The sequence below is a fragment of the Mobula birostris genome, chromosome 4 (genome assembly GCF_030028105.1).
Source record: "Mobula birostris isolate sMobBir1 chromosome 4, sMobBir1.hap1, whole genome shotgun sequence".
NCBI lineage: Eukaryota > Metazoa > Chordata > Chondrichthyes > Myliobatiformes > Myliobatidae > Mobula > Mobula birostris.
The window spans coordinates 85,865,086-85,893,055 of NC_092373.1; the positions used below are offsets into that span (position 1 = coordinate 85,865,086).

General features: G+C 41.2%; 1 protein-coding gene across 3 annotated transcripts; it reads right to left on the reverse strand.

The window, feature by feature from the left end:
• Positions 1-27,379, reverse strand: cox18 (cytochrome c oxidase assembly factor COX18). 3 transcript variants are annotated; one of them, XM_072255717.1, is made up of 7 exons: positions 27,337-27,379; positions 22,300-22,336; positions 20,141-20,241; positions 15,967-16,133; positions 11,971-12,089; positions 6,532-6,639; positions 1-1,705 (listed from the first exon to the last, which is right to left on the reverse strand). In XM_072255717.1, the coding sequence occupies exons 2-7, from the start codon at positions 22,324-22,326 to the stop codon at positions 1,532-1,534; spliced, it is 696 nt and encodes a 231-aa protein (XP_072111818.1). In that variant the 5' UTR covers positions 22,327-22,336; positions 27,337-27,379; the 3' UTR covers positions 1-1,531. The 3 variants fall into 3 exon arrangements, with proteins under 3 accessions (XP_072111818.1, XP_072111815.1, XP_072111816.1); XM_072255714.1 differs by having other exon boundaries at positions 4-1,705; positions 21,871-22,336; positions 27,337-27,372; XM_072255715.1 differs by lacking the exon at positions 27,337-27,379 and adding an exon at positions 26,358-26,416 and having other exon boundaries at positions 4-1,705; positions 21,871-22,336.
• Between the last annotated feature and the right edge of the window lie 591 nt (positions 27,380-27,970).

A 27,970-nucleotide genomic window follows, 5' to 3' on the forward strand; every position in this document is an offset into this window, starting at 1 on the left:
ATTAATCTAAGGAAGTGATTTTTGGAGGTGATATTTCTTTAACTCTAATTCTCCCGGAGGACAAATTCCAGTTCATATGATAAGAAAGGATAGTCAAAAGAGCACAGATCTAAAAATCAGCATGCCACTGAAAAAGTACCACAAACCTTCCAAGTGAGAAATTTATTGATGGCCACTGCAATTACTGGCATTGTAAACTATAGCACGGTCACAAGGTCAGTTCCAGACCCAATCAACATGCAGGTGAACCCCAAATGTAAAATATTACTTCCAAGAATTACTGCTGAAACAGCATTTCAGCCTGCACACTATAAACCCTGCCAATTACCATCTTGAACATCATGGTAGTAAAAGACCTGCTAATTGCTGCAAGTTGAATCTGAAACAGCTAAAAGGTGACTGAAGGGAGTGTAGAAAATCACATTGCTATATATTACTTATTCAATGACTGCTGTAAGTTTCCATTGCTCAACAATACATTACAAAATCTGCAGTCAAATAGTAAACCAGAGTGAATACATGCAACAGGGAGGGAAACATAATGCTAACCAGAATGAAATACTTTGAGCACCAAGCATCATGAAGTCAGAAGCTCATGTTGATTTCATAAAAGATGTTAGACACTGAAAATTGATCCACCTGCATTATCAAAGTGATGACTTTTAGATGCAAAGTTAGAGTAAAATAACCAACAGCAAGGTGCCATTTAGTTTAGTCCTCCAACTGGGAAAGTGAAGTGGAGCCCTGAGTAACTTCAAAAGCTTTTCATGCTAAACAGATTGTTATAACCACATGTACTATCTTCAATTTTCGGCTGCAAGTTCAAGGATGCTCCAATGATTTCAGTGAGAGGTCCATTTTTAGATACATAAATTCAAAACATTACATGACATGATGATAAAAGTCCAGTATTTATTGGATAATGATTCTTTTGATTTGATGTCAAGACAATTGCAATTCTCTTTTGTCAAACTTTAAATCAATTCATGAAATGATATTATGATAATGAACTGATTGGGGGTGGGGGGGCTTATCAGAATACATTCTGAGAGGGGAAAGGAAATAGTGTACTAAAATAGCCAGAACAGCAAATTATGGGTCACCATCACAATCACCCAGGCACTGAGGTTATCAGTCTAATGAACATATGGAAGACGAATGCATGAAAATACAGACACACTGACATTACAGATAAATAGACTCAGTAACACTCCCCAAATGATCATCAATAAATATTTATGACGCAAAAGTAAAACTGTACAAACTGCAATGTGCAATTATTTAGCATTTGGTTTCATTTCACTTCCTCTGTTCAGGAGTAACCTTGGATGTGGAAAAAAAAATTAAAATAAGTCTCTTTAATAATTACAGTCCCTCAAGGACTAGCATAGCATGGAAAGTGATGTCTTCAACACAAGTACGGCTGCTTAGAGCAGAGCACGTCTGATGCAGCTTATGATAGAAATCAGCTTGTAAAAAATGCTGCATTCCATTCAGTTACAACTTGAATTCTGCACGCATCTTCTGTTGATCACTTTCTAGGGAAATATTTTGCAAGAAGTCCTGCAGATAAGTCTCTGAAGGGAGTGTCTGAATCGGACTTCATCTTAGGAATCCGGCAAAGTGTACGAACACTAGGAGCACGCAGCAGCAAATTCTGTCCAAGACCCACACAGCTGGATGTCAGCCAATAGAGAGCCATTGACTGTAAGAGAGATAAATAATAAGCACACTTAACTACGACAACATCACACCTCCTTTCTTGTTTCTCTTCCCCTTTCTCCAACCATGCCATGCACAAAGAATGGTGTTTTTGGTTTATAACCCCAGCAACTAACTCTAGGAAGCATACGGATTCAACAAACATGATCCCCAAGCAAAAAAATAAAACATATGATGGGTGAGAGTATTTAAGAGCTGCATTTCCCTGATTACACAGAACACAGAGGCGCTCAACTTGCCGCAGCCCTGCACCTACAATATACACTCAGTGGCCACTTTATTAGGCAAATATTTAATCAGCCACAAAACGCTGGAGGAACTAGCAATTCAGGCAGCATCTAAAGAAGGGAATAATCAGTTGACATTTCGGGCCAAGACCCGTCATCGTGACTGGAAGGGAAGGAGGAAAAAGCCAGAATAAGAACGGGGGGAGGGGAAGGAGAACAAGCTAGAAGGTGATCGGTGAAGCCAAGTGGGTTGGGAGGGGGGATGAAGTGAGAAGCTGACAGGTAGTGATAGGTGGAAAAGGTAAGGGACTGAAGAAGGTGGCTGACTGGAAGGTGACAGTAATTCAAGTAGCCACGCGTTACAACAGTGATGTGCAGAAGAGCATCTCTGCAAAACATGTCGAACCTTGAAATGGAAGAGTAACGCAGCAGAAAGCCACGAACGTACACTCAGTAGTCTAATGAAGTGGAGGAACCTAATAAAGTGGCCACCGAGTATATTATCAGTGGTTACAGTAGCAGGGCAATGTTGAAGTAACCAGCATGTAGAGAGGGGATGCAAGGGAGTTTTTAAAAATATTTCTTGAGATACAGCATGGAATAGACCCCTCCGGCCCTTTGAGCCATGCCCCCCACCCCCACAACCCCTGATTTAACCCTTGCCTAATCATGGGACAATTTACAATGACCAATTTATGCAGGCCTCTCCTTCGCAAGTTTTACCCGTCTGTTATCGCCTGTACTAGCTCCTATGTGGTGGTGTGCTGGGGCAATGGCACAACACAGGTGATGCCAACAAGCTCAATAAACGGATTAGAAAGTCTGGCTCTGTTATAGGAGTCAAACTGGACATAGTGGAGATTGTGGTAGAACAAAGAACCCTCTGGAAAGCCCTGGCTAGTCTAGACAATGTTTCTCATCTCCTGCATGACACCTTGGCTGAACAGAGGAGCACTTTCAGTAACAGACTAAAGACAACTGTGCTGCTTCAAAGACCGCTACATGGTCATTCTTACCCTCACCAGGCTCCATAATGAGTCAACCTACAGCCGGGGAAGCGATCTTGTAATCTTTGACTTGTAAATCTTGTCCAACTTATTTTTAAGGTAACTTATTTTTATTCTTTCTTGCTTCTCTTCTAATATATGTGTATCTGTGCACTTGTAATGCTACTACGACACTGTAATTTCCTTTGGGATCCAACATCTAAGATCTAGTACCTAGTCTCTGGACTGTGGGAAGAAACCGGAGCACCTGGAGGAAACCCAAGCAGCATGGGAAGAACATACAAATTCCTTACAGAAAGTTGCAGAAATTGAACCCGCGTCACTGGTACTGTAAAGTATCGTGCCCACCACTATGCGATTGTGCTGCCTGGTGATATCACAGTAAATAAAGTATTAAAGCTTTTATGATAAAAGTGAGATAAAGAGTTAGCTTTGTCCATGTCTCTGGTAGGTTGAATTAATGTTGTTAAAAATGTATATCCTTCCTAAATTTTTATATTTATTTCAATCTTCACCAATTTTTATTTCTAAAGCTTTTTCTGATTTGTTCGATTCTATTATTTTGTCCTAACTATGGAAGAAAGTTCACCTTCAAAAACCTAAAAGGGAAGGTGGCATGGCCTTGCCCAATTTTCAGTTATATTACTGGGCAGCCAATATACGTTGTCTTACTTTTTGGTCTTTCTTTTATAATCAGTCTGACTGCCCAAAATGGGAGGCAATGGAGTTGAACTCCTATAAGGATTCCTCCATTTCCACACTTCTTGGATCTGCACTTCCTTGTCATTTGCCTAAACTAATTGTTAATCCTCTCATTAGACATACTCTGAGAATATGGGCTCAGTTCAGAAAACATTATGGTCTTCATGGTTTCTCTCTCTCTAGCCCTATTTTACATAACCATCTTTTCCGATCTTCTATGCAAGACTTAACGTTTCTTGTCTGGTACAGAAAGGGCATTAGACGCTTTGAAGATCTTTTCATAGATAATTGTTTTGCAACTTTTGAACAACTGTCTGCAAAGTTTAACCAACCTAATACTCAGTTTTTTAGATATTTTCAAATTAGACATTTTATTAAGCCCTTAATACCAAATTTTCATGAAATGCCTGAAAAAAGCGTCGTAGACTTATCTCCTTGTATAAATCCAATGGGTAAAGGTTTATTAAGTTAGTGATCTTGAGGCGTGCTCCCTTTGATAAAATTAGAACTGCCTGGGAGCATGATTTGAATATTTCTCTGTCCGACGAGGTTTGGGATTCAATTCTTAAGTCAGTTAACTCAACCTCTTTATGTGCTCGCCATGGTCTTTTGCAGTTCAAATTTGTACAAAGGGCTCATATGTCTAAAACTAAATTATCGTGGTTCTATCCTGATATTATTCCCTTTTGTGACAAGTGTAAAGGGGGCGAGGCTTCTCTTATCCATATGTATTGGGCTTGTCCTAGTTTGGAGAGATGTCTTTTTAACTTTATCCAATATTCTTAATTGCCACTTAGAACCCAACCCTTTGATTGCTCTTTTTGGCACCTCGGATGAAGTTGACATGCAATTGAGTCCGACTAAACGTTGAACATTGTCTTTTGCCTCTCTTTTGGCTAGACGTCTAGTTCTTCTTAGGTGGAGAGATGTTGCCCCACCCACTCATGTTCAATGGCTTAGAGACATTACGTCCTGCTTAGACCTTGAAAAGATTCATTATTCACTTCTTAATTCGGATATAAAGTTCTATAAGGTATGGGGGCCTTTTCTTGAATATTTTCATAATTCCTCTTTAGATTTAAAGGTCTATCCTTTTTTTTTTGCATTTTATTCCCTTACTTTCAGCTTTTTTTTTGGTTAAGTTGTGTAACAGTGGATGTTTGGATTTTCAAAAGGCTTTTGACAAGGTCCCACACAGGAGATTAGTGTGCAAACTTAAAGCACACGGTATTGGGGGCAAGGTATTGATGTGGATGGAGAATTGGTTAGCAGACAGGAAGCAAAGAGTGGGAATAAACGGGACCTTTTCAGAATGGCAGGCGGTGACTAGTGGGGTACCGCAAGGCTCAGTGCTGGGACCCCAGTTGTTTACAATATATATTAATGACTTGGATGAGGGAATTAAATGCAGCATCTCCAAGTTTGCGGATGACACGAAGCTGGGTGGCAGTGTTAGCTGTGAGGAGGATGCTAAGAGGATGCAGAGTGACTTGGATAGGTTGGGTGAGTGGGCAAATTCAAGGCAGATGCAATTTAATGTGGATAAATGTGAAGTTATCCACTTTGGTGGCAAAAATAGGAAAACAGATTATTATCTGAATGGTGGCCCATTAAGAAAAGGGGAGGTGCAACGAGACCTGGGTGTCATTATACACCAGTCATTGAAAGTGGGCATGCAGGTACAGCAGGCGGTGAAAAAGGCGAATGGTCTGCTGGCATTTATAGCGAGAGGATTCGAGTACAGGAGCAGGGAGGTACTACTGCAGTTGTACAAGGCCTTGGTGAGACCACACCTGGAGTATTGTGTGCAGTTTTGGTCCCCTAATCTGAGGAAAGACATCCTTGTCATAGAGGGAGTACAAAGAAGGTTCACCAGATTGATTCCTGGGATGGCGGTACTTTCATATGAAGAAAGACTGGATGAACTGGGCTTGTACTCATTGGAATTTAGAAGATTGAGGGGGGATCTGATTGAAACGTATAAAATCCTAAAGGGATTGGACAGGCTAGATGCAGGAAGATTGTTCCCGATGTTGGGGAAGTCCAGAACAAGGGGTCACAGTTTGAGGATAAAGGGGAAGTTTTTTAGGACCGAGATTAGGAAAAACTTCTTCACACAGAGAGTGGTGAATCTGTGGAATTCTCTGCCACAGGAAACAGTTGAGGCCAGTTCATTGGCTATATTTAAGAGGGAGTTAGATATGGCCCTTGTGGCTACGGGGGTCAGGGAGTATGGAAGGAAGGCTGGGGCGGGGTTCTGAGTTGGATGATCAGCCATGATCATAATAAATGGTGGTGCAGGCTCGAAGGGCCGAATGGCCTACTCCTGCACCTATTTTCTATGTTTCTATGTTTTTTCATGTGAAATATATTACAGTTTAAGTAGTAGGCAATATATTTTTTTATATTTACAGCCCTGTGGTGACAAAAGCTCTGTTTAACTTTTCTTTACATCAAAATGGTTGGCTTGGAGTCGTGTAGTGGGAGGCTGGGGAGGATACTAACTTTATATGATTTTATTTTGGGTGCTTTTTCTTTACTGTTATGAATTATATATTAGACATGTTTGTTTTGCACTGTATAAATCTTTTTTTTGCTCCTGGGTGTTTTTGTTGTATTGTAGAAACTCATAAAAAAGTTAATTAAAAAAAAAAGTTAGCTTTGTGAGAGTCATAACGAGCAAAATAGTGACAGTTTTCATGATCAAATGACTGTACAAAAAATCCCAGGCAATTTTGTAGCATGAGTGTTATTTGCCATATTAGTCAATGTATAGATCATTTTAATCAGAATTAGCAGAAACTAGAGGTAAGAAGATAAGCAGTAATAGCTGACTTCACCTAAATGCAAGCATAAGAGCAGCTATCACTTACCGAAGGGACTGCTGCAGCAATTGGGACCATGAGCACTGAAAATCCACGGATCATGTAGGTGATGTATTTCTGAAATTTTGACAATTCTATTTTCCGGAGAGCAAAAATCTGTACTTGAACATTGGGTATAAAAACATCATTAAGGTTCTGAAGCAGAAGAGCCAGATATGATCAAAGATATGATTAAAACAATTTTTTTAATCACAATAAACTATTAGCATCATGCTTTTAAAGTTAAGAGGCGTAACCTATGCAAATATTTACTTAAGACTATCTTATGGTAGTAGATGACATAAATTGAAATGATATCTGCCAGAATAAGTATTAGAGCAAGTATTATTATTATGCTGGAAACTATGTTTTAAGAACAGAGAAATTATTAGGTCATAGAGCATTGAAAAATTATTTGACTTACTAAAATGATTTGTTCATACATTATAAGCTCACAAAATAATCACAATCCTCAGTACTGATCAAACAATCTCTAAGTTTTTAAGTACGACCATTCATGTATCTAGAGTGACACACATCAAAGTTGCTGGTGAACACAGCAGGCCAGGCAGCATCTCTAGAAAGAGGTACAGTCGACGTTTCAGGCCGAGACCCTTCATCAGGACTGTTGTTTGCGTTGTTATGTATCTAGAATGGATGAGTTCAGTTGTACACAAAGAACAACCTTGAACAATAACTTACATTTCATGCATTTTTTATATGTTAAACTAATACCCCATCTGCCTTTTCAGGTGGAGGTAAAACTTCCAGTAGCACATGAAATTCAAGACTATATTCTGCCCAAGGTCTATACCTTAACCAGCATTACTGAAAGTGATGGTTTGGCTATGGGCACATTAAGATAGATAATATTCCATACTTCTGAAGTATATAATTGAGCATAAAATATTTAAGACATCCTGAATCATGGAAAGCACCATAACCTCATCTTAATCCTATTTCCAACAATCAGTACTGGGATCTAGACAGTGATGCTGTTCCTGTATCTATATTCAAAAATGCATATATTAAATTCTAGTGCCTTTTACAACTTCTGTGAGTATTTGACTAAAGTTAAGGTTGTACAATAATTAATCATGCAAATATAAATAAAAACTGTAACGGGTTGTATATCCCTTCTCACTTTTAAGGACTCTTCATCTCATGTTCTTGATAATTATTTATTTTCTCTTTCACACTTGCATAGTATGATGTCTTTTGGTAATTAGTTGTTTGCTTGTTTGCCCTGTTGGGCGCGGTCTTTCTTTGATTCGATTATGGTTCTTGGATTTACTGAGCATGCCCACAAAAAAAAAAACGAATCTCAGGCTTGTTTATGGAGGTAATAAATTTAGTTTGAATTTTGTAAAATATATAAAGCATAATTAATAGGCTTTTCTTGCATGATAGCAAATTAAATTAAAGTAAATCGGCTTATTGTTGTCAGATGTATTGAGGTACACTGCCTTCCATACCATCCATTGCATAGTTCATTGCAATGGTGCACTGAGGCTGTACAAGGTAAAACAATAATGGAGTGCAGGACAGTGTTACAGAACAGAGAAAGTGCTGTTAGACAGTAAAATCACAATAAGGTAGGCTGTAAGGTCAGGAGTCCATCTTATCTTACTAGGATAATATTCAATCATGGAGAGCCAGAGACTGTACTGAGCCTGGTGGTATGTGCTTTTAGGGGTGTCAGGGAGGGGTAGCTCCTCTGCTGAGGGAACATGTCGCGTCTTTTCAGGCGGTTTGTCCACCTTTGGTCCCCACCTGGCACGCAGCTCTCACCTGTGGCTCTCTGTAGCTGTTTGCATGCAACAGCGGCCACACCCTGGCTGGGCAACCGCCTCAACAAGCCGGCTAAACCAGGTGAGGGTAGCTGATAGGTCTCAAGCCCTTGGTGAGATAGGGAGTCGTCTATCCCAGCATGTGAAGGCAGACTCCGGCCGATTGAGCGGACGAGACCAATGGAAGGTCCAACGGTCATGAAGGCGGTCTCTGCGAGTGTTGTGGAACGCGTAGAGCACGACATGACACAGAAGATGTCCTGGTCATCCATCGTGCCTAGTCCCATCTCCAGCCGTCTCAACTTTTGTCTTGCCACTAGATCCAGATGGGAAATGGGAAGAGAGAGTGAGGCTGTCACTGCACAACTCTCCCTCACTTAAATCCAAATCAAGCGCTAGTCTCGACACCATCATTAAATGTGGACAGGGAGGATGATTTGCATGATGTGCTGAGCTGTGTCCACAACTCTGCAGCCTCTTGTGCTCATGGGCAGAGCCATTGCCACACCAGGCCATGGTGCAACAATAAAAATAGCTAGGGTCAAAGAGGACATGCCAAATTTCTTTTGCCTCATGAGGTACTGGTGAGCTTTCTTCGCTGAGGCTCCAACATGGTTGGATCAGAGCAGGTTTTTGGTAATGTTCATTGCTAGAATTTGATCTCTCAACTCTTTAGACCTTAGCATCACTGAAATAAAGATGAACATGTGCACTATCCCCTTCCTGGTCAATGACCAGCTCTTTTGTTTTGCTAATATTGAGGGAAAGGTTGTGATAACATCATGTCACTTGGCTCTTTATCTCCTTCTTGTACTCCTGACTCATCATTATTTGAGATACAGCACACTACGGTGGTATCATCTGCATTTAAAATAGTCTAGGTAAAACAAAGTGGATTCAATAAGTGCACTATGGAAAACAACTGACACAATCTACTCAGAGCCACTACAAATATCAGAAAAGATATGTTAGAACCTACACAATACATCCAAATATATACAATGGGTAAAGGACAATAACAAAGCACGAATTCCCGATGCAAAGTAGGATAAATGCAGTGTTTTAAGTCTTCAGGTGTGATAGCTGAGGGAATTGCAAAGCATGGCCATTCTGTCCAAAATTATCTTATACCTATGATTTCTAGTTACTGGTCATCCTGTTAATAGCACATTTATTTACTTTACAAAATCCTTCACAATATCTGCATTTGGATCATTTATGCAGAATATATGAAGGACATGATGCCAGATCTTCACTTTAGTTTATTCAACAAGAGCGGAGGTCCATTAAATGATACATCCTACAAAAGCTTACTTAAGTACAGGTTGCAAATTTTTGAAACCACACTTGACTTCCCCATCAATTCCTACAGGTCTTGCTCACAAGCTTTTCAGTTCAGAGGTTCATTTTTAAAATGACTGCATGAGAAAATGAAAACATGCAATTTTTTCATTCAAAGCATATTTAAAATCTAGTGAGTCTGTGGAGGAGAAAATGCCAATGCCAAGAAGATTAAATATTCAGTCAACACACATTAAAGTTGCTGGTGAACGAAGCAGGCCAAGCAGCATCTCTAGGAATAGTTACAGTCGACGTTTCGGGCCGAGACCCTTTGTACTGCTTGCAGGAGGAGTGATATGCATGTACCCGTGCCCATTTTACATCAAGTAAAATTTATGTAAAAGGGTAGCAATATACAGTACAAGCCATCATGGGAACTATAAAGAGACAATGAGTCACCAGCTACTATTCTGGCACAGGAAACATGCTTAACTAACTCACTGCTCCAAGAATTGATTGGACTTTATTTCCTACATCCTTCACATACATGAGGAGTAAAAATCTTTGTTACACCTCCATCTGAATGTGCAAATTACAGTAATTTGTAATAAATAGCACGTACAGTAAGATTATATAAAACAACTGTCACTATAGTTTAGATATACAATAGTGTCAGCGTGAATTAATCAGTCTGATGGCCTGGTGAAAGAAGCTGTCTCGAAGCCTGTTGGTCCTGGTTTTAATGCTGCATTACCGTTTCCCAGATGGTAGCAGCTGGAACAGTTTGTGGTTGGGGTGACTCGGGTCCCCAATGATTCTTTGGGCCCTTTTTACACACCTGTCGCTGTAAGTGTCCTGAATAGTGGGAAGTTCACATCCACCGATGCGCTGGGCTGTCTGCACCACTCTCTGCCCAGTCTTGCGATTAAGGGAGGTACAGTTCGCATACCAGGCAGTGATACAGCCAGTCAGGATGCTCTCAACTGTGCCCCTATCGAAAGTCCTTAGGATTTGAGGACTCATGCCAAACTTCTTCAACCATCTGAGAAGAGGTGCTATTGTGCTTTTTTCACCACAGCCAGTATGTACAATCCAAGTGAGATCCTCGGTGATGTGTATACCAAGGAACTTGAAGCTGTTCCTCAACCCAGATCCATTGATGTCAATAGTGGTGAACCTGTCTCTGTTCCTCCTGTAGTTCACAACCACCTCCTTTGTTTTTGCAACATTGAGGGAGAGGTTGTTTTCTTGACACCACTGTGTCATGGTGTTGACTTCTTCTCTGTAGGCTGCCTCATTATTATTTGAGATAAGGCCAATCAATGTAGTATCATCTGCAAATTTAATTAGCAGATTGGAGCTGCAGGTGGTGACACAGTCATGGGTGTACACAGAGTAAAGGAGGGGGCTTGGGACACAGCCCTGGGAACTCTTGTGTTGAGGGTCAGATGGGCAGAAGTGAGGGAGCCCACTCTTACCACCTGCTGGCGATCTGACAGGAAGTCCAGGATCCAGCTGCACAAGGGAGGGTGAAGGCTGGGTCTCTGAGCTTCTTGTCGAGCCTGGGTGGAATTATGGTGTTGAATGCTGAACTGTAGTCCAAGAACAGCATTCTCACATAAGTATCCCTCTTCTCCAGGTGTGTAAGGATGGTGTGTAGAGCTGTGGCTATTACGTTGTCTATCGATTGGTTGTGTCGGTAGGCAAATTGTAGGGTGTCCAGCGTGACTGGTAGCATGCTGCAGATGTAGTCCTTGACTAACCTCTCAAAGCATTTTCTTATTATTGAGGTGAGTGCGACAGGACTCCAGTCGTTCAGACATACTAACCTTGATCTTTTTAGATACAGGGACAATAGTGGATGTTTTGAAACAGGAGGGCATTCTATACTGGAAGAGGGAGATTAAAGATACCTGCAAACACACCAGCCAGATGTGCCGTGCACACACTGAGTACCCACCTGGGATGCCATCCGTTCCCACAGCCTTGCGGCTGTCCACTCATTGGAAACAGCTACGTACTTCAGCCTCAGAGATGACCAATGTGCAGGTCGCATCAGCGGCTCAGTGTCAGCGACATCAAACTGAGCGTAAAAAAGATTTAGCTCATCTGGGAGAGAGACAGCAATGTTGGCAGCACCAATTGCGTTTAGCTTTGAAGTTTGTGATGGTGTGCAGACCTTGCCATAAGCTGTGTGTGTTGTTGGTGAAAATAACACTAAAATGTTAAATAGATAGCAATACAACACACACAGAAAATCCTGGAGGAACTCATTGTGTTGCTTGGATTTCCAGCACCTGCAGATTTTCTCATTCGTGGAAAGAGAAAGCAATGTTCTTTTTTAATGGTGAACACATTTTCAAAACAACATTCTTACCTCAACTATTAAAAGGTTAATGAGCCCCAAGGATATGGGCATTATCCAGGTTGAATCAGGCAAAGTCAAATCAGGAAACCAGAGTGTGCCACCCACTGATAGGTCCTGAGCACCAGATACTATAACACAAAATGGAATAACATTAGTTATCATCAACCAAGACTTACAAGAATCTTTCTAAAACCAATTGTCTGTAATCTCCTGCCATGCTGCACACACGTTATAAATGTGCTATTGACAGGATAACCAGTAAGCAGAAATCATAGATATAAGATAATCAGAAACATTACCGATGAAACCCAGGAGTTGCTACCACTGCCATACATAAGTTACTTTGTTATTTAAGTAGCCTGCCATTAACCAACCTTAGCAAAGAATTAACCCTTAGCAACATCCTTAATAACCACATTTGCACCCGATGAAAGTAAGATGACTTCTGAAAGTACAAATACCTTCCGACTCTTCCTTACCATTCTGCTTACAGCCTCAAAAACGGAAACATCTAACCAGAATCTGGTTTATTATCACCGGCATGTGACGTGAAATGTATTAACTCAGCAGCAGTTCAATGCAATACATAATATAGAAGAGAAAATATAAATAATAAATAAATCAATTACAGTATACATATATTGAATAGGTTAAAAATCGTGCAAAAATCAGAAACACTGTATATTAAAAAAGTGAGGTCGTGTCTAAGGGTTCAATGTCCATTTAGGAATTGGATGGCAGAGGGGAAGAAGCTGTTCCTGAATTGCTGGGTGTGTGCCTTCAGGCTTCTGTACCTCCTACCTAATGGTAACAGTGAGAAAAGGGCATGCCCTGGGTGCTGGAGGTCCTTAATAATGGACACTTCCTTTCTGAGACACCGCTCCCTGAAGATGTCCTGGGTACTTAGTAGGCTAGTACCCAAGATGGAGTAAACTAGATTTACAACCCTCTGCAGCTTCTTTCGGTACAGTGCAGTAGCCCCTCCCCCAATACCAGACAGTGATGCAGCCTGTCTGCATGCTCTCCACGTACATCTATAGAAGTTTTTGAGTGTATTTGTTGACATGCCAAATCTCTTCAAACTCCTAATGAAGTATAGCTGCTGTCCTGCCTTCTATATATCGATATGTTGGGACTAGGTTAGATCCTCAGAGATCTTGACACCCAGGAACTTAAAACTGCTCACTCTCTCCACTTCTGATCCCTCTATGAGGATTGGTATGTGTTCCTTTGTCTTACCCTTCCTGAAGTCCACAATCAGCTCTTTTGTCTTACTGACGTTCAGTGCAACATTGTTGCTGCAGCACCATTCCACTAGTTGGCATATCTCACTCCTGTACGCCCTGTTGTCACCTCCTGAGATTCTACCAACAATGATTACATCATCAGTAAATTTGTAGATGGTATTTGAGCTATGCTAGCCACACAGTCATGTATATAGAAGGTACAGCAGTGGGCTAAGCACACACTCCTGAGGTGCGCCAGTGTTGATCGTCAGCGAGGAGGATATGTTATCATCAATCCACACAGACTGTGGTTTTCTGGTGAGGAAGTTGAGGATCCAATTGCAGAGGGAGGTACAGAGGCACAGGTTCTGCAACTTCTCAATCAGGATTGTGGGAATGGTGTATTAAATGCTGAGCTATAGTTGATGAACAGTATCCTGACATAGGTGTTTATGTTGTCCAGGTGGTCTCAAGCCGTGTGGAGAGCGTCTGCCATGATGTGTTTCACTTTCATTAATCTACAGTATGTTGACTCTCAATTCCTATTATCATTTTTGAAGTACCATTTTACTGCTTCATTAATAATAGATTCTATCATTTTCTGTTTTATTGATATGAGGCCAACTGGCCTGTAGTTCCCTGATTTCTCTTTCTCTCTTCTTAAATACTAGGGACATATTTGCCATTTTTCCAATCTGTGGAAGGAAGCTAAGACTACATGCCGTTTTGGAAGGTACGTGTCAGTACCAGGGTGCTCAAAGCCTGTGCCCCTCAGCTATGTGGAGTACTTCGCCATGTATTCAACCTGAGCCTGAGGCTCCGGAGGGTTCCTGTACTGTGGAAGACATCCTGCCTCGTCCCTGTGCCGAAGACGCCGCGCCCCAGCGGCCTCAATGACTACAGACCGGTGACATTGACCTCCCACATCATGAAGACCCTGGAGAGACTTGTTCTGGAGCTGCTCCGGCCTATAGTCAGGCCACACTTAGATCCCCTCCAGTTCGCCTACCAGCCCCAACTAGGAGTTGAGGATGCCATCGTCTACCTGCTGAACCGTGTCTACGCCCACCTGGACAAGCCAGCGAGCACTGTGAGGGTCATGTTTTTTGACTTCTCCAGTGCATTCAACACCATTCACCCTGCTCTGCTGGGGGAGAAGCTGACAGTGATGGAGGTGGATGCTTCCCTGGTATCATGGATTCTTGATTACCTGACTGGCAGACCACAGTACGTGTGCTTGCAACACTGTGTGTCCGACAGTGATCAGCAGCACTGGGGCTCCACAGGGGACTGTCTTGTCTCCCTTTCTCTTCACCACTTTCACCTCGGACTTCAACTACTGCACAGAGTCTTGTCATCTTCAGAAGTTTTCGGGTGACTCTGCCACAGTTGGATGCATCAGCAAGGGAGATGAGGCTGAGTACAGGGCTACGGTAGGAAACTTTGTCACATGGTGTGAGCAGAATTATCTGCAGCTTAATGTGAAAAAGACTAAGGAGCTGGTGGTAGACCTGAGGAGAGCTAAGGTACCGGTGACCCCTGTTTCCATCCAGGGGGTCAAGGTGGACATGGTGGAGGATTACAAATACCTGGGGATGCGAATTGACAATAAACTGGATTGGTCAAAGAACACTGAGGCTGTCTACAAGAAGGGTCAGAGCCGACTCTATTTCCTGAGGAGACTAAGGTCCTTTAACATCTGCCGGACGATGCTGAGGATGTTCTATGAGTCTGTGGTGGCCAATGCTATCATGTTTGCTGTTGTGTGCTGGGGCAGCAGGCTGAGGGTGGCAGACACCAACAGAATCAACAAACTCATTCGTAAGGCCAATGATGTTGTGGGGATGGAACTGGACTCTCTGACGGTGGTGTCTGAAAAGAGGATGCTGTCTAAGTTGCATGCCATCTTGGTCAATGTCTCCCATCCACTACATAAGGTACTGGGTGGGCACAGGAGTACATTCAGCCAGAGACTCATTCCACCGAGATGCAGCACTGAGCGTCATTCCTGCCTGCGGCCATCAATCTTTACAGCTCCCCCCTTGGAGGATCAGACACCCTGAGCCAATAGGCTGGTCCTGGACTTATTTCATAATTTACTGGCATAATTTACATATTACTATTTATGGTTCTATTACTATTTATTATTTATGAAGCAACTGTAACGAAAACCAATTTCCCCCGGGATTAATAAAGTATGGTTATGACTATGAGTATGACTAGGAAAATGACAACCACTATATCCTTTACCATAACAGTTTCCTCTTTAAAAACCTGGACTGTCGGTTACTGGATCCTGGGGAATTACAGCCTTTCAGTTTCATTAATTTTTTTTTTCAAATGCTCCTAGCAGAAAGGTTACTGGAGAGAACACACAGTTCTTTTCAGTTCACCCGTCCAACATGTGTTCCACTGCATACCATGCTAGAGCATACAATATAGGGTATATGGGATTTTTTTCTGGAAATCCAGATGGCATTAATAAGTGGCGACTCTTTGCATGCAGTTCTGCTGAGGACAGATTATCAAACTGACTGAACAACTGGAATTCAGAAAATATCTTGTGCAAATCATGTTAAATTTATAAATGATCAACCATGATTAAGCAATTTCAGACTTTGGATGTCTGCCATTTTTTGGAGGGGTTTTTCTGTTTCTACTGTGACATCACTGCCTCATTCCAAAAAAAAAACAAGTCAAGCCATTTGACTACCAGAATGCAACTTCCTTAAACAAGGAATAACCGTAGTACGTCTAACATGCTGAGGAAGCTGAGTACCTGCTGAAGGATCAGATGCTGCCAGACTGAGGTTCCTCAAAGCAAAAGAGATGCATATCCAAAGTGGCAGCTGGACCCAGACAAGGAGACTGGCTTTGAAAGGATGACAGTTGTCACGCACATACAGTTCCGAGATGATCCTTTTCAAATTTTTCCTAAAATGGAAACTGACACCCAAGGGACAAAATAATTATTTAAAACCTCATAAAAACCACCTGCTTAGAAGTTGCATATTCCATCACATTCCCAACTTACAGAAGGCTGAACAGGCTTTGGGGAGAATAGCAAAGCTCTTCACAGTGAGATAGGTACTAACTCCTATAGCCACAAAATGTACATGGTTGATGCACTTAAGTTTCTGCTCAATAGTGACCCCAAGAATATTAATGGTGAGGGATTTAATGGATTTAATACCCTTGAAAAAGGAGAGCAGTAATTAGGAAAAGGTCACTGCTTGTGTCACTTTCTGCATCTGTCCATGTCGGGAAGGTTATGTGTTGCTGCACGCAGGCAGGGGCTGCTTTTATTTTCTGACAGCAGTGAACTGTTGTAACAGCACACAATCATCAGCAAACATCCTATTCTAACTATATGATGGAACAGGTCCTCGGTGAAACCGTTATGTCTAATTCTCTGCCATGAGGTGCTATAATCAGAATTGTTCAAGTCACATCTTTTCTCTGGATTTCTTTCTACTTCAGTTTCACCAAGGTTCTTTGATGCCATGTTCCCACAATGCTACCTTGATTTCAAGGTTTACAACCATCCTCTGGAATTTCACTCTTCTGATCATATACCGAACACGAAACCTGTGAGCTGCTGAGCAAGTGCTGCTTGATAGGTTTATTAATAATTTTCATCGCATTCCTGGCAACTGAAATTGAACTGATGAGGTAGTAATTGGTTAGATTTGATTTGCCCTGTATTTGTAGACTGAACATATCTATACAACCTTCTACATTTTGTGCTGGATGCCACTGCACTTGCTGGTATGGAAAGCAAGGTATCAGAACCATAGCCAAATATTGTTACATCAAATTTCATCCATTTTTAATGGTGTATAGACTGTAAGGACAAATATCCTTTCTGTGGTTGGCCCATTTTTGTCACATGACCCAAGATACAGTGAAAATCTTGTCTTGCATGCAATTAATTCATACAGATCAATTCACTAAAATAGTGCAATGTCATAGTACAAGGTAAAACAATAACCGAGTGCAGAATAAAGTGTTACACTTAGCGAGAAAGTGCAATGCAGTGGACAGTAAGATGCAAGGTTACAACAAAATAGATGTGTGATCAAGAGTCCACAAGATGCAAGGTGACAACAAAGTAGACTGTGTAGATAACAGTCTATCTTACTGTACTGGGGAGTTACTCAAGAGTCTTACAACAATATGATAGAAGCTGTCCTTGAGCCTGGTGATACATGTTTTCAGGCTTTTGTATCTTATGACTAACTAAAGGAGCAAGGGGAGAAGGAGAATACTTGGAATGTGTGAGGCTTTGGATTTCTTGGAAGCAACAAGAAGTGTAGACAGAGTCCATGGAGGAGAGGCTTGTATCCATGATACGCTGAGCTGTGTCCACAATTCTCTGCAGTTTCTTGTGGTCTCAGGCAGAGGGATTGCTGTACCAAACCCTGATGCGTCTGGATAGGTTACTGTCTATGGTACTTTGACAAAAAATTATTGACGGTCAAAGAGGACAGGGTAAGTTTCTTGAGCACGCTGAGCAAGAAGAGGTGCTGGTGAACTTCTTGGCTGTGACATCAACATGGTTGGACTAGGAAAGGGTATTGGTGATGCCCACACCAAGGACCTTGAAGATTTAAATCCTCTTGCTTCAGCACCATTGAAGTAAACAGGAACGTGTGTACAACCTTCCTTCTTGAAGTCAATGACCAGTTTTTTTTTGTTTTGCTAACATTGAGGGAAAGGTTGCTGTCATGACACCATGTCACTAGACTCTCTAACTCCTTCTTATATTCTGACTCCCCATTATTTGAGATACTGTCCATTATAGTGGTATAACCTACAAATTTGTAAATACGAGTTAGAGCAGAATCCGGCCAGGCGGTTGTGAGTGAATGGTGAATAGAGTAGGGGCTATGGACACAGCCTATGGGGCACCTGTGTTCAGGATTATCATGTGGTAAAGGTGTTACTGCTGGTTCTTATTGATTGGTGTCTGTTGGTCATGAAGTCAAGGATCCAGTTGCAAAAGGAGGTGTGCAATTCCAGGTCTAAGAATTTTGAGATGTTTGGTTGGTAATATAGTACCGAAGGCAGAGATGTAGTCAATAAACAATAGATAAACATAGATGTTTTTACTGACCAGATGCTCCAGAGAAGAGTGTAGGGCCAGGGAGATGGGATCTGCCTTAGATCTGTTTCAGCAGTAGAAGTGCAGTGGGTCGAGGTTGTCTGGGAGGCTGGAATTAATGCATGCAATGACTGGCTTCTTAAAAGCACTTCCTGACGGTGAGTGTCAGAGCCACAGTGCAGTTGTCATTATGGCAGATTGAAGCAGGGAGATGTTAAAAATGTCTGCTAGTACTTCCTCCAGCCGAAATGTGGAGAGTCTACGGACATGGTTGGGGACATCATCCTGATTAATTGCTGTTTGTGAGTACACTCTCTGGAAGACTAATCTTATGTCTACAATAGTGACTGTGGGTTCAGGCTGCTGGGGTGGATGGTAACATCTCATTCCCTTTCTATTCAAAACATGCACAGAACACACTAAAGTGGTCGGGAAAGAATGTCCTGACATCAGCAATGATGTCAGGGCTGTCAAGTTATAACATGCAAGCACTGGTTTCACTGACAGCTGTTCTGGGACTTGCTTTTTGGACTGGTACTGTCTCTTGGCATCCCTAATAACTTTACAGATTTCTTGTAAAGGTCATGGACATTAGTACAAGACCAAAATAAATTAATCATTTGGCGTTCCTGATCGTAAGTGGTTAGACGATTTGGTCTAATATCTTTTCACGTAAGGACTGTGTTCACTTAACCGTGTTGGCATGAGAAAGCTTATGAAGATATTTAATTGCCATCATTATTCATGACTAGACATTGCAGCTCTATACTGCTGTAAACCATTTGTTGCGCAATTACTACAACATCATTAGGATGACGTCTCAGTTTTATGAATGCCAGATGTTTTAGTTATAAAGATTATTATAACATACAATTTTGCTACTGCTGATGTTCACAGACCCTAAAATGTGTTGAAGTTTTGAGCTCACCTATTTAATACAAATGGTTGTGTCACATAAACACAAGAGGCGTCCTCCATGTGAAACTCCACAAGTGATGATGCCTACAACAATTTCACATTAATCCTTCTTCTTTAACCTAGTTACTGCAGGTCAAGTTCTTTTGGTTTTATCCCCTTGCATCGGTTCTATCATTATGTGCCTCAAGCTGAAACTGGCAGGCTTATCTTTCAGATCTAACAAATTTCATTAACAGAAATCTTACTGATTCATTCTCAGTATGTTTAGTACCCTTGGCACTTCTTGCAAATGGTGTTCAACGTGGAGGATAATGTTAACTAATGAAACAGAGCCAAAGCAATCCAGGGTAAAACAAAAAAACACTGCGAAATACCATTTTCAATGCATTGAAAATGAATTAGCCTGGGTGAAATTTTAATCTATTACTTGGAGAAATTTTAATCAATCAAATTGTAATTATAGGAAGTGATCAACAAAAAATTGTTTGACAATTTAGGGATAATCTTAACAGAGCAGAAAGGACATGAAGGGTTAAGATAATCAAATGCAAATGAGGTGCACTGCCAAACTAGATGACCAAGTGTGCTGCTGGAACAGGGCAATAGTCCAAAACGTCAAGGGTCAGAAACCAGAGCGGGTTTGTGGTTTAACCGGGATATGGATTCTTGTACATTTCCTGCTCCCTTTGAATCAAATGGGCTCATTGGAAAATATATTACACTTCTGTATAACACGTGTGTTTGAATAGAAATAACATACAATATCTAGAAAATATATATTCCCAAGGTTCTGGATTATCAGATTTTTGCTGTCCTACCCTTTATCTTGAGTCTTTGTGCCTAACTAGTTCCTCTGAGCAATTAGGCACATCTGATCTGCTCCAGCTACATTAATTCTCATGCTTTAGAAAGAAGGAAAAAAGATACATACCGAGCTACACTTTCTGACCACCCAACTTGCTTTGCACGCACAGATACTTCATAACGTAATCGCTTGGCTAGCTCTGCAATTTCTGGCTGTAGATTTTCAACCTATTGAATGGGATAAAAGCATGTGGTAAAACCTTGTCCAAAATTAGAAAATGTTGGAAAAAGGCAGCTAGTCAGGCAGTGTTTTGCTTTGGGCTGTGACTGTTTTCTTTCCATCAATGCTGCCCGAGTTGCTGCGAGTTTCCAACATCTTCTGTTTCTTTCTGTTTCAACTTTCTAGCATCTGCAGTTTGTTTTTAAGGTTCAAATCCAATTAATAACTTAATGGACTCTGTTTCACTTCCTCAATGTACACAGACATTCTTTTGCTGGTTGTAGCTATGGAAGAACTTTAACTGCCTCAAAAAATAAAACAATAAGAACTTTGAACTGCAAATTTATAGGTTGTTTAAAAGAGGATGGGGTAGGAAAACTGGGGTTGAGAAGTGCATTTACTACAAAAGTTATGTCACAGTGTGCACAACATTGGTGAAATTGCACTTGGAGCATTGTATACAGTTCTTTGCCATACTAGAGGAAGGATGTGATTACACCTTCTGATCAGGTGAATATATCCATCATAGACTTTTATTTCAAGATCCTTCTGTGCTGCATTTCACAGCTTGTTTTCCTATCTCCCTAAATGTTCTCAGCATCTTCCACTATTTACACCAGGGGTTCCCAACCTCTTTCTTGCCATGGACCCTACCATTAACCAAGGGGTCTGTGATCTCCAGGTTGAGAACCCCGATTTACACCCTCCAGATCAATAAGCAATGATTAATCAGCATACACACAAAATGCTGGAGGAACTCAGCAGGCCAGGCAGCATCTATGGAAAAGAATAAACGGTCGATATTTCGGGCCAAGACCTTTCATCAGGACTAGGAAAAAAGGTGAGAAGTCAGAGTAAGAAGGCAGGGATAGGGGAGGAAGAAGTACAAGGTGGCAGGTGATAGGTGAAACCAAGAGAGGAGGAGGGGTGAAGTAAAGAGCTGGGAAGCTGTTAGTGAAACAGACAAAGGGCTGGAGGAGGGGGGAATCTGATAGGAGAGGGTAGAAGGCCATCTCTTAGATGGCACTGAAAGCAATTATGTCTCCTGGTCACCTTGATACCTACCCGTTCAGAGACTAGCCTTTGTTTTCTCCACCGTTCCCCCATCCTCGCAACTTCAACTTCCCATTCTTACAATTCTGATAAAGAGTCACTGACCTGAAACATTAATTCTGTTTCATTTTCCATAGATGCTACCTGATCTGCTGAACATTTTCAACACTGACTTTCAGAATATTGGAATAGATGGGCTTGATAGTGTTAAAGACGGAAATGCAATTAATCCAGTAGAACATTTTGAATATTCAGACCTGTATGATAGATATTTTATTAACCGAAAAAAAAGCACAGCACGTATGTTAACATCCACCAGCAAGAATATGCTACTGGAACTTGTGAAGAATGGTTACCAGTTAGCTCATTTTGGAAATTTAACTGTTTTTTTTAACTGGATGTATTCTGATCTACGCCAACAATCTACACTTACGCTATGGCCTTGATTAACGATAAATATCACCACATGCATTCACTAGTCCAGTTGGTCGCTGACAGTGATCCATCTTTAAATGCAATGACCAAAGCCAAATGTAACCAATGTTCATTCAAAATATGGGGAACTGGCTAAGCTCTTCACTTACCTTGGCAATAATGTATGTCTGATAAACAGCGAGTGGGAATGTTACCGTTGCTCGGAATGCCACTGTGGTGCAAATTATACTCGCCCACCATGGCAGTCCTGTGCTCTGCTGCACATCAGTCAATAGGTTTTCCATCAGGTGAACAGGCACTGAATCAGAAAAACTCTCGTACCAGCTAGGTTGGGGAGCTGACGTTGGTGTTGCAGACAAGCAGGAGGCCAAGGACAGCATCCTTACAGGAGTAACTGAGGGGCTTCCATACATTCCAATACCCCAACTCACAGAAGTGGGAAAGTATCTGTTGTTGATGGTCAACCTGTCTTTTTGAAAGATTCTATGCGCAATTGAACAGGGTAATGCTTGTGTTCGTTTCCACGAGCAGTGTTTCATTACACAAAGTCCACTACGTGACGATGCAAACATCCTTACCGCCTTCAGTACTCGACAGTTCAGCATTTTCGGAAATCTAAGACAATCAAAACAGAGGAGAATTATTAACTTTTGCTTCCCTCACCACCAGTAGCCCACAGTTAAGTTTCCCACTAAACTCTATAAAGAGCCCAGAATTCTTCCCAATGTGAAGACTTATGTGCCCTAACTCATCTCTCATAGTAGGTAATGCTGGAAGTTAAAACAAACAATCCACCATTATTCAAATGGAGGAAATACAGTTCTAATGAAATATTCCACAATTAAATCTATGGAATGAGCGACAATAAAACACCAATTCTTCAGTAATTGCTTGGGGAAGATAGGTCAAATCTATGCCTCAATATTTAATTACACAGGAGTTGCCAACAACTCACATTCATAGCACTTTTAAGATAGTGAAATATCTCCTGTGCAGAGTAATAGCCCATCAAGTACTCCCAAATCAAGTAGGTAGCATTCAGCTTCTTATACTTACCACGAGCAAGCATTAAACAGATTGGGTTAAATGCTCCATCAACTCCAACCCCTTTTTGCAAAAGATACATTATGGTAAATACTTATAGGGAGGATGCAGAAGGTAAGTGCAGGCCGGAGAAACCGGAATTATTTAAGAATGAAATAAGATGAAGAAATATTCTTCCTACAGAACATCAGTCAACAAAAGTTTTAACATGGCTTGATGACTTTCAATAATTAACAGTACATTAGGCTGTCGTAGGAAAGCAGCATCCATTATCAGAGATCCCCACCACCCAGGTCATGCTCTTTTCTCACTGCTGCTATCAGGTAGAAGGTACAAAAGCCTCAGAACAGTTACTACCCTTCAACCATCAGGCTTCTGAACAAAGGGGATAACAACACTCACTTGCCCCATCGTTATGTTCCCATAATCAATCACCTCACTTTAAGGAATCTTTATCTCATTATCTCGTGTTCTTGCTCTTTATTGCTATTATATTTATATTTGCATTTGCACAGTTTGTTAACTTCTGCCCTCTAGCTGATCTTTCATTGATCCTGTTATAGTTACTATTCTATGCTCACAGGAAAATGAATCTCAGGATTGTATATGGTGACATACAGTGGCATGCAAAAGTTTGGGCACCCCTGATCAAAATTTCTGTTACTGTGAATAGCTAAGCGAGTAAAAGATGAACTGATTTCCAAAGGCATAAAGTTAAAGATAACATATTTCTTTAATATTTTAAGCAAGAAAGCTTTATTTCCATCTTTTACAGTTTCAAAATAACAAAAAAGGAAAAGGGCCCGAAGCAAAAGTTTGGGCACCCTGCATGGTCAGTACTTAGTAACACCCCTTTTGACAAGTATCACAGCTTGTAAACGCTTTCTGTAGCCAGCTAAGAGTCTTCCAATTCTTGTTTGGGGGATTTTCCCCCATTCTTCCTTGCAAAAGGCTTCTAGTTCTGTGAGAGTCTTGGGCTGTCTTGCATGCACTGCTCTTTTGAGGTCTATCCACAGGTTCTCGATGATGTTTAGGTCAGGGGACTGTCAGCTTGTGCATCTAGAGGTAGTCCATTGTGGATTTTGAGGTGTGTTTAGGATCATTATCCTGTTGTAGAAGCCATCCTCTTTTCATCTACGGCTTTTTTACAGACGGTGTGATGTCTGCTTCCAGAATTTGCTGGTATTTAATTGAATTCACTCTTCCCTCTACCAGTAGATGTTCCCCATGCGACTGGCTGCAACACAAGCCCAAAGCACGATCGATCCACCCTCGTGCTTAACAGTTGGAGAGGTGTTCTTTTCATGAAATTCTGCATGAAGTTCTATATAAAAGGTTCAAAGGAACATCTAAACAAGCCTGATGCATTTTGGAAACAAGTCCTGTGGACTAATGAAGTTAAAATAGAACTTTTTGGCTGCAATGAGCAAAGGTATGTTTGGAGAAAAAATGGTGCAGAATTTCATGAAAAGAACCCCTCTCCAACTGTTAAGCACGGGGGTGGATGGATCATGCTTTGGGCTTGTGTTGCAGCCAGTGGCACGGGGAACATTTACTGGTAGAGGGAAGAATGAATTCAATTAAATAGCAGCAAATTCTGGAAGCAAACATCACACCGTCCGTAAAAAAGCTGAAGATGAAAAGAGGATGGCTTCTACAACAGGATAATAATCCTAAACACACCTCAAAATCCACAATGGACTACCTCAAGAGGCGCAAGCTGAAGGTTTTGCCATGGCCCTCACAGTCCCCTGACCTAAACATCATCAAGAATCTGTGGATAGACCTCAAAAGAGCAGTGCATGTAAGACGGCCCAAGAATCTCACAGAACTAGAAGCCTTTTGCAAGGAAGAATGGGAGAAAATCCCCCAAACAAGAATTGAAAGACTCTTAGCTGGCTACAGAAAGCATTTACAAGCTCTAATACTTGCCAAAGGGGGTGTTACTAAGTACTGCCATGCAGGGTGCCCAAACTTTTGCTTCGGGCCCTTTTCCCTTTTGGTTATTTTGAAACTGTAAAAGATGGAAATGAAAAAGTTGTCTTGCTTAAAATATTAAAAAAATGTGTCATTTTTAACTTTATGCCTTTTGGAAATCAGTTCATCTTTTACTCGCTTAGCTATTCACCAACAGAAATTTTGACTGGGGTGCCCAAACTTTTGCATGCCACTATATTTTGATAATAAAATTTACTTTGAGCTTTGAACATTTAGTCATTCTGGCAATGGACCTCTGAAGCTTCCACTGCTGACTAGTTTGCAGATGAGGAACATGTACACATCACAGAAAGAACTGAAAAACTTCTTGAAGAAAAAGGAAGGCAGAACTAAAATTCACAGTCTGAGAAGACACTGCTGAAATTCCCAGAGAAGCCAGAACTAAAATTCAAGAGGCTGAAAAGACAATGATGAAGCTTGAGGATATTGGAGAACGTTGTCCTGTGCTTGGAAATTAAAGAAGTGATGCAAAAGGAGATGAAGAAAAGGGGTATTCCCCGCAATGACTTGGTAGAGTTAGCTGAGAAACTGGGAATATAGTGATATGTAAATTTGTGGAAAAAAAAGTTTACACTTATAAAATTTCTTTGATTCAGAATGTACTGTATTTTACCCAGGTGGTAGCTACAACACAAACTCACTTTTACTGATTATATCTCTGTGAATAATAAGATTTAGAAACACATTAAGTTCTGTTGCTTAACTACTATACAGGGTACAAGGCACAGAAGGAATGATGAACCTGTTTGAGCGTGTGTGTCTAAGTTGGTGATAATTTTCAAAAAAAAAATCTTTTGCATGGCATGGTAATTTTGAACACAGATTAATGTAATAATGTATTAGTAACAACAATTAATGACTTTTTTTAAGGAAAAAGATGAGGCCTGTATTTATTAATTGAAATAAATGAAGCATTCTAGAAAACTTGTTCAAAATTTTGTAAAATTGACAATTAATAAATACAATTTTAACCAGTATTGTTATTGTAACCATTTACTATGCAAGTACTGATGTGTACATACGCCAGGTCTGTGAGGACTTCAAAATGTATCATCTAACAACACGTATTTTCTCAGATGTCAGGCTGCGCAGAGTGAAAACATTTCACTGCTCTCAGGTTGTAAAAAAAATCTCTCGGTGCTCATTTGGCAATAAAGATCATCATTATGCATCTTCTTATTATGGGTAGCGTTTAAAGAATCGAGGGGCAGCACTGCATGCAGCATGCCAACAAATTTCTGGATAAAATCAAGTGGATGCAAATTGTCTGTCACTTCTTTCAATATTGTGTTCATTTTACCACCCTGATAACTTGACTATATATCTGCCATTTCTTTCAACCATCCCAAAAGAAATAAATTCCATTAACAGTCCTATGGACTGCTGCACATTCACAAATAGGTCTTCAACAGATGAACAGGCACTTAGAAAGAAAAGCTTGCATGCCAGCCAGTAACACTGTTTAATTTTATTATCCAGAAGTGGCAGAAGAACTTGACTGGGGCTTAAAAACGCTTGCCCATGATTTTCTTGTTTAATTGATCAAGATCTTTTGTTATTAGCATCCTATAAATAAAAGGATTATCTGCTAGACCTTGGTCACTTTTACATCCAGCTGTTCCTACATGTCTTGTGCAACTTCCACTGCAAGCTTCCAGCAATGCAGATCATTTAACAGGGCAAAATTTCTATGCAGAGAGATGAAACATATAATTCGGGAAGAAACCCAGGATGAATGTTTCCAAATTTAAAGAAAATAAATACGAATGCTGGTGATCTGAAACAAAAACAAAAAAAATGCAAACACTCAGCAGTTCAAGCAGCATTCATAGAAACAGAAGGTGGACAGGATTACCCAGGAGGTAGCTACAACACAAACTTACTTTTACTGATTATATCTCAGTGAATAATAAGGCATTTAGGGACACATTAAGTTCTGTTGCTTAACTACTATACAGGGTACAAGGCATAGCAGGGATGGTGAACCTTTTTGAGAGTGTATGTAGTGAAGCATCGCTGCCATGAGACCAAGGGAAGAGTTTGCCAGCATCTGAAAACCAAAACGTTGACCGTTGAAACTTCCATCGATGCGCTCCGACCAACAATTTCTACTTATTATTACAGCTTACATGTATTTGGATCTCTCTTCTAAAAAGCTATGGATATGATATTCATTCATTGTTTTTCTTGGCGGGAGCTGAATTGAGAACTTGATAGGAAGTGACACGGTCTCCGTGAGGTACAGAATGAGTCAGAGGGCTGGTGGGTTTGATTTACTCGGAACCCTTGGCGCTCAGATGCAATGCAGTTTCAGTGCTGCTTATTTGCACACTGGAGGTGACTCTTGCCAAATGTCCAGGTGCTCCGAGCAAGTGGGATCATCCCGTTAATCAAGGGCTCCCGCCCTGAGCACCAGGCCAAGGAGCCTGCACCCACGGCCGGTGCGGCGCCTTGCTGCTCTCCAGACCACCAGTGCGGCTTCCCTCCCTCGACCACTCCACCCTAAGCTGCACCGACATCGCCCCTATGGACGGGCTGCCCGCGCAAACGCCGAGCTGGGCACAAAAACCTACCCGGACCGGTCCGTCACAGCCGGCGCCGCGCTCGCTGCTCCGCCCAGACGTGACAGCGTCACCGGCGCTTCATGTACGTCATCACGTCATCTCCAATCAGAAAAAAGCGAGGGAAGGGGAGAGAGGAAAAGAATGAATGAGCGAGCGAGGAAGGCAGAGGAAAAGAGAGGGGTGATGGTACGAGGAGGAGGGTAAGGGAAGAGTATATGGGAAAGAGACGAAGGCGGGCAGGGTGAAGAGGGGAGGGAAAGAAGGGGAGAGAATGATGGGAGGAGAAGCATGAGAGGGCTTGGAAAGAGGTATGATCATGAGAATAGAACAGGTTAACTGGAGAGACAGAGGATGTGGAGTGGATTAGGGGCAGTATGAGGGAGAGAGGGCAGGAATGGTGAGGATAACTTCACTTGTCCATCACCCCTTGCCCCAACCTAAGGACTTACTTTTAAGACTCTTCATCTCATGTTCATAATAATTATAGCTTATTTATTTTTCTTTTTTATTTGCAGTTTGTTGTGTTTTGCACATTGGTTGTCCATCTTGTTGGTGTGGTCTTTCATTAATTTTATTATGGTTGAGCATAACCCCAAGAAAATAAATCTCAAGGTTGTATATGGTGATTTATATAGTGCCTATG

What these genes read in the sequence shown, in the direction of transcription:
- cox18 (XM_072255714.1), bottom strand. Translation starts at nt 22,326, where the DNA reads ATGCTGAACTGTCGAGTACTGAAGGCGGTAAGGATGTTTGCATCGTCA. An exon ending in AGCATCTGATCCTTCAGCAG is followed by an intron (nt 12,090 to 15,966) that starts GTACTCAGCTTC and finishes TTTGTGTTATAG; the next exon opens with TATCTGGTGCTCAGGACCTA. An exon ending in TTAACCTTTTAATAGTTGAG is followed by an intron (nt 6,640 to 11,970) that starts GTAAGAATGTTG and finishes GTTCAAGTACAG; the next exon opens with ATTTTTGCTCTCCGGAAAAT.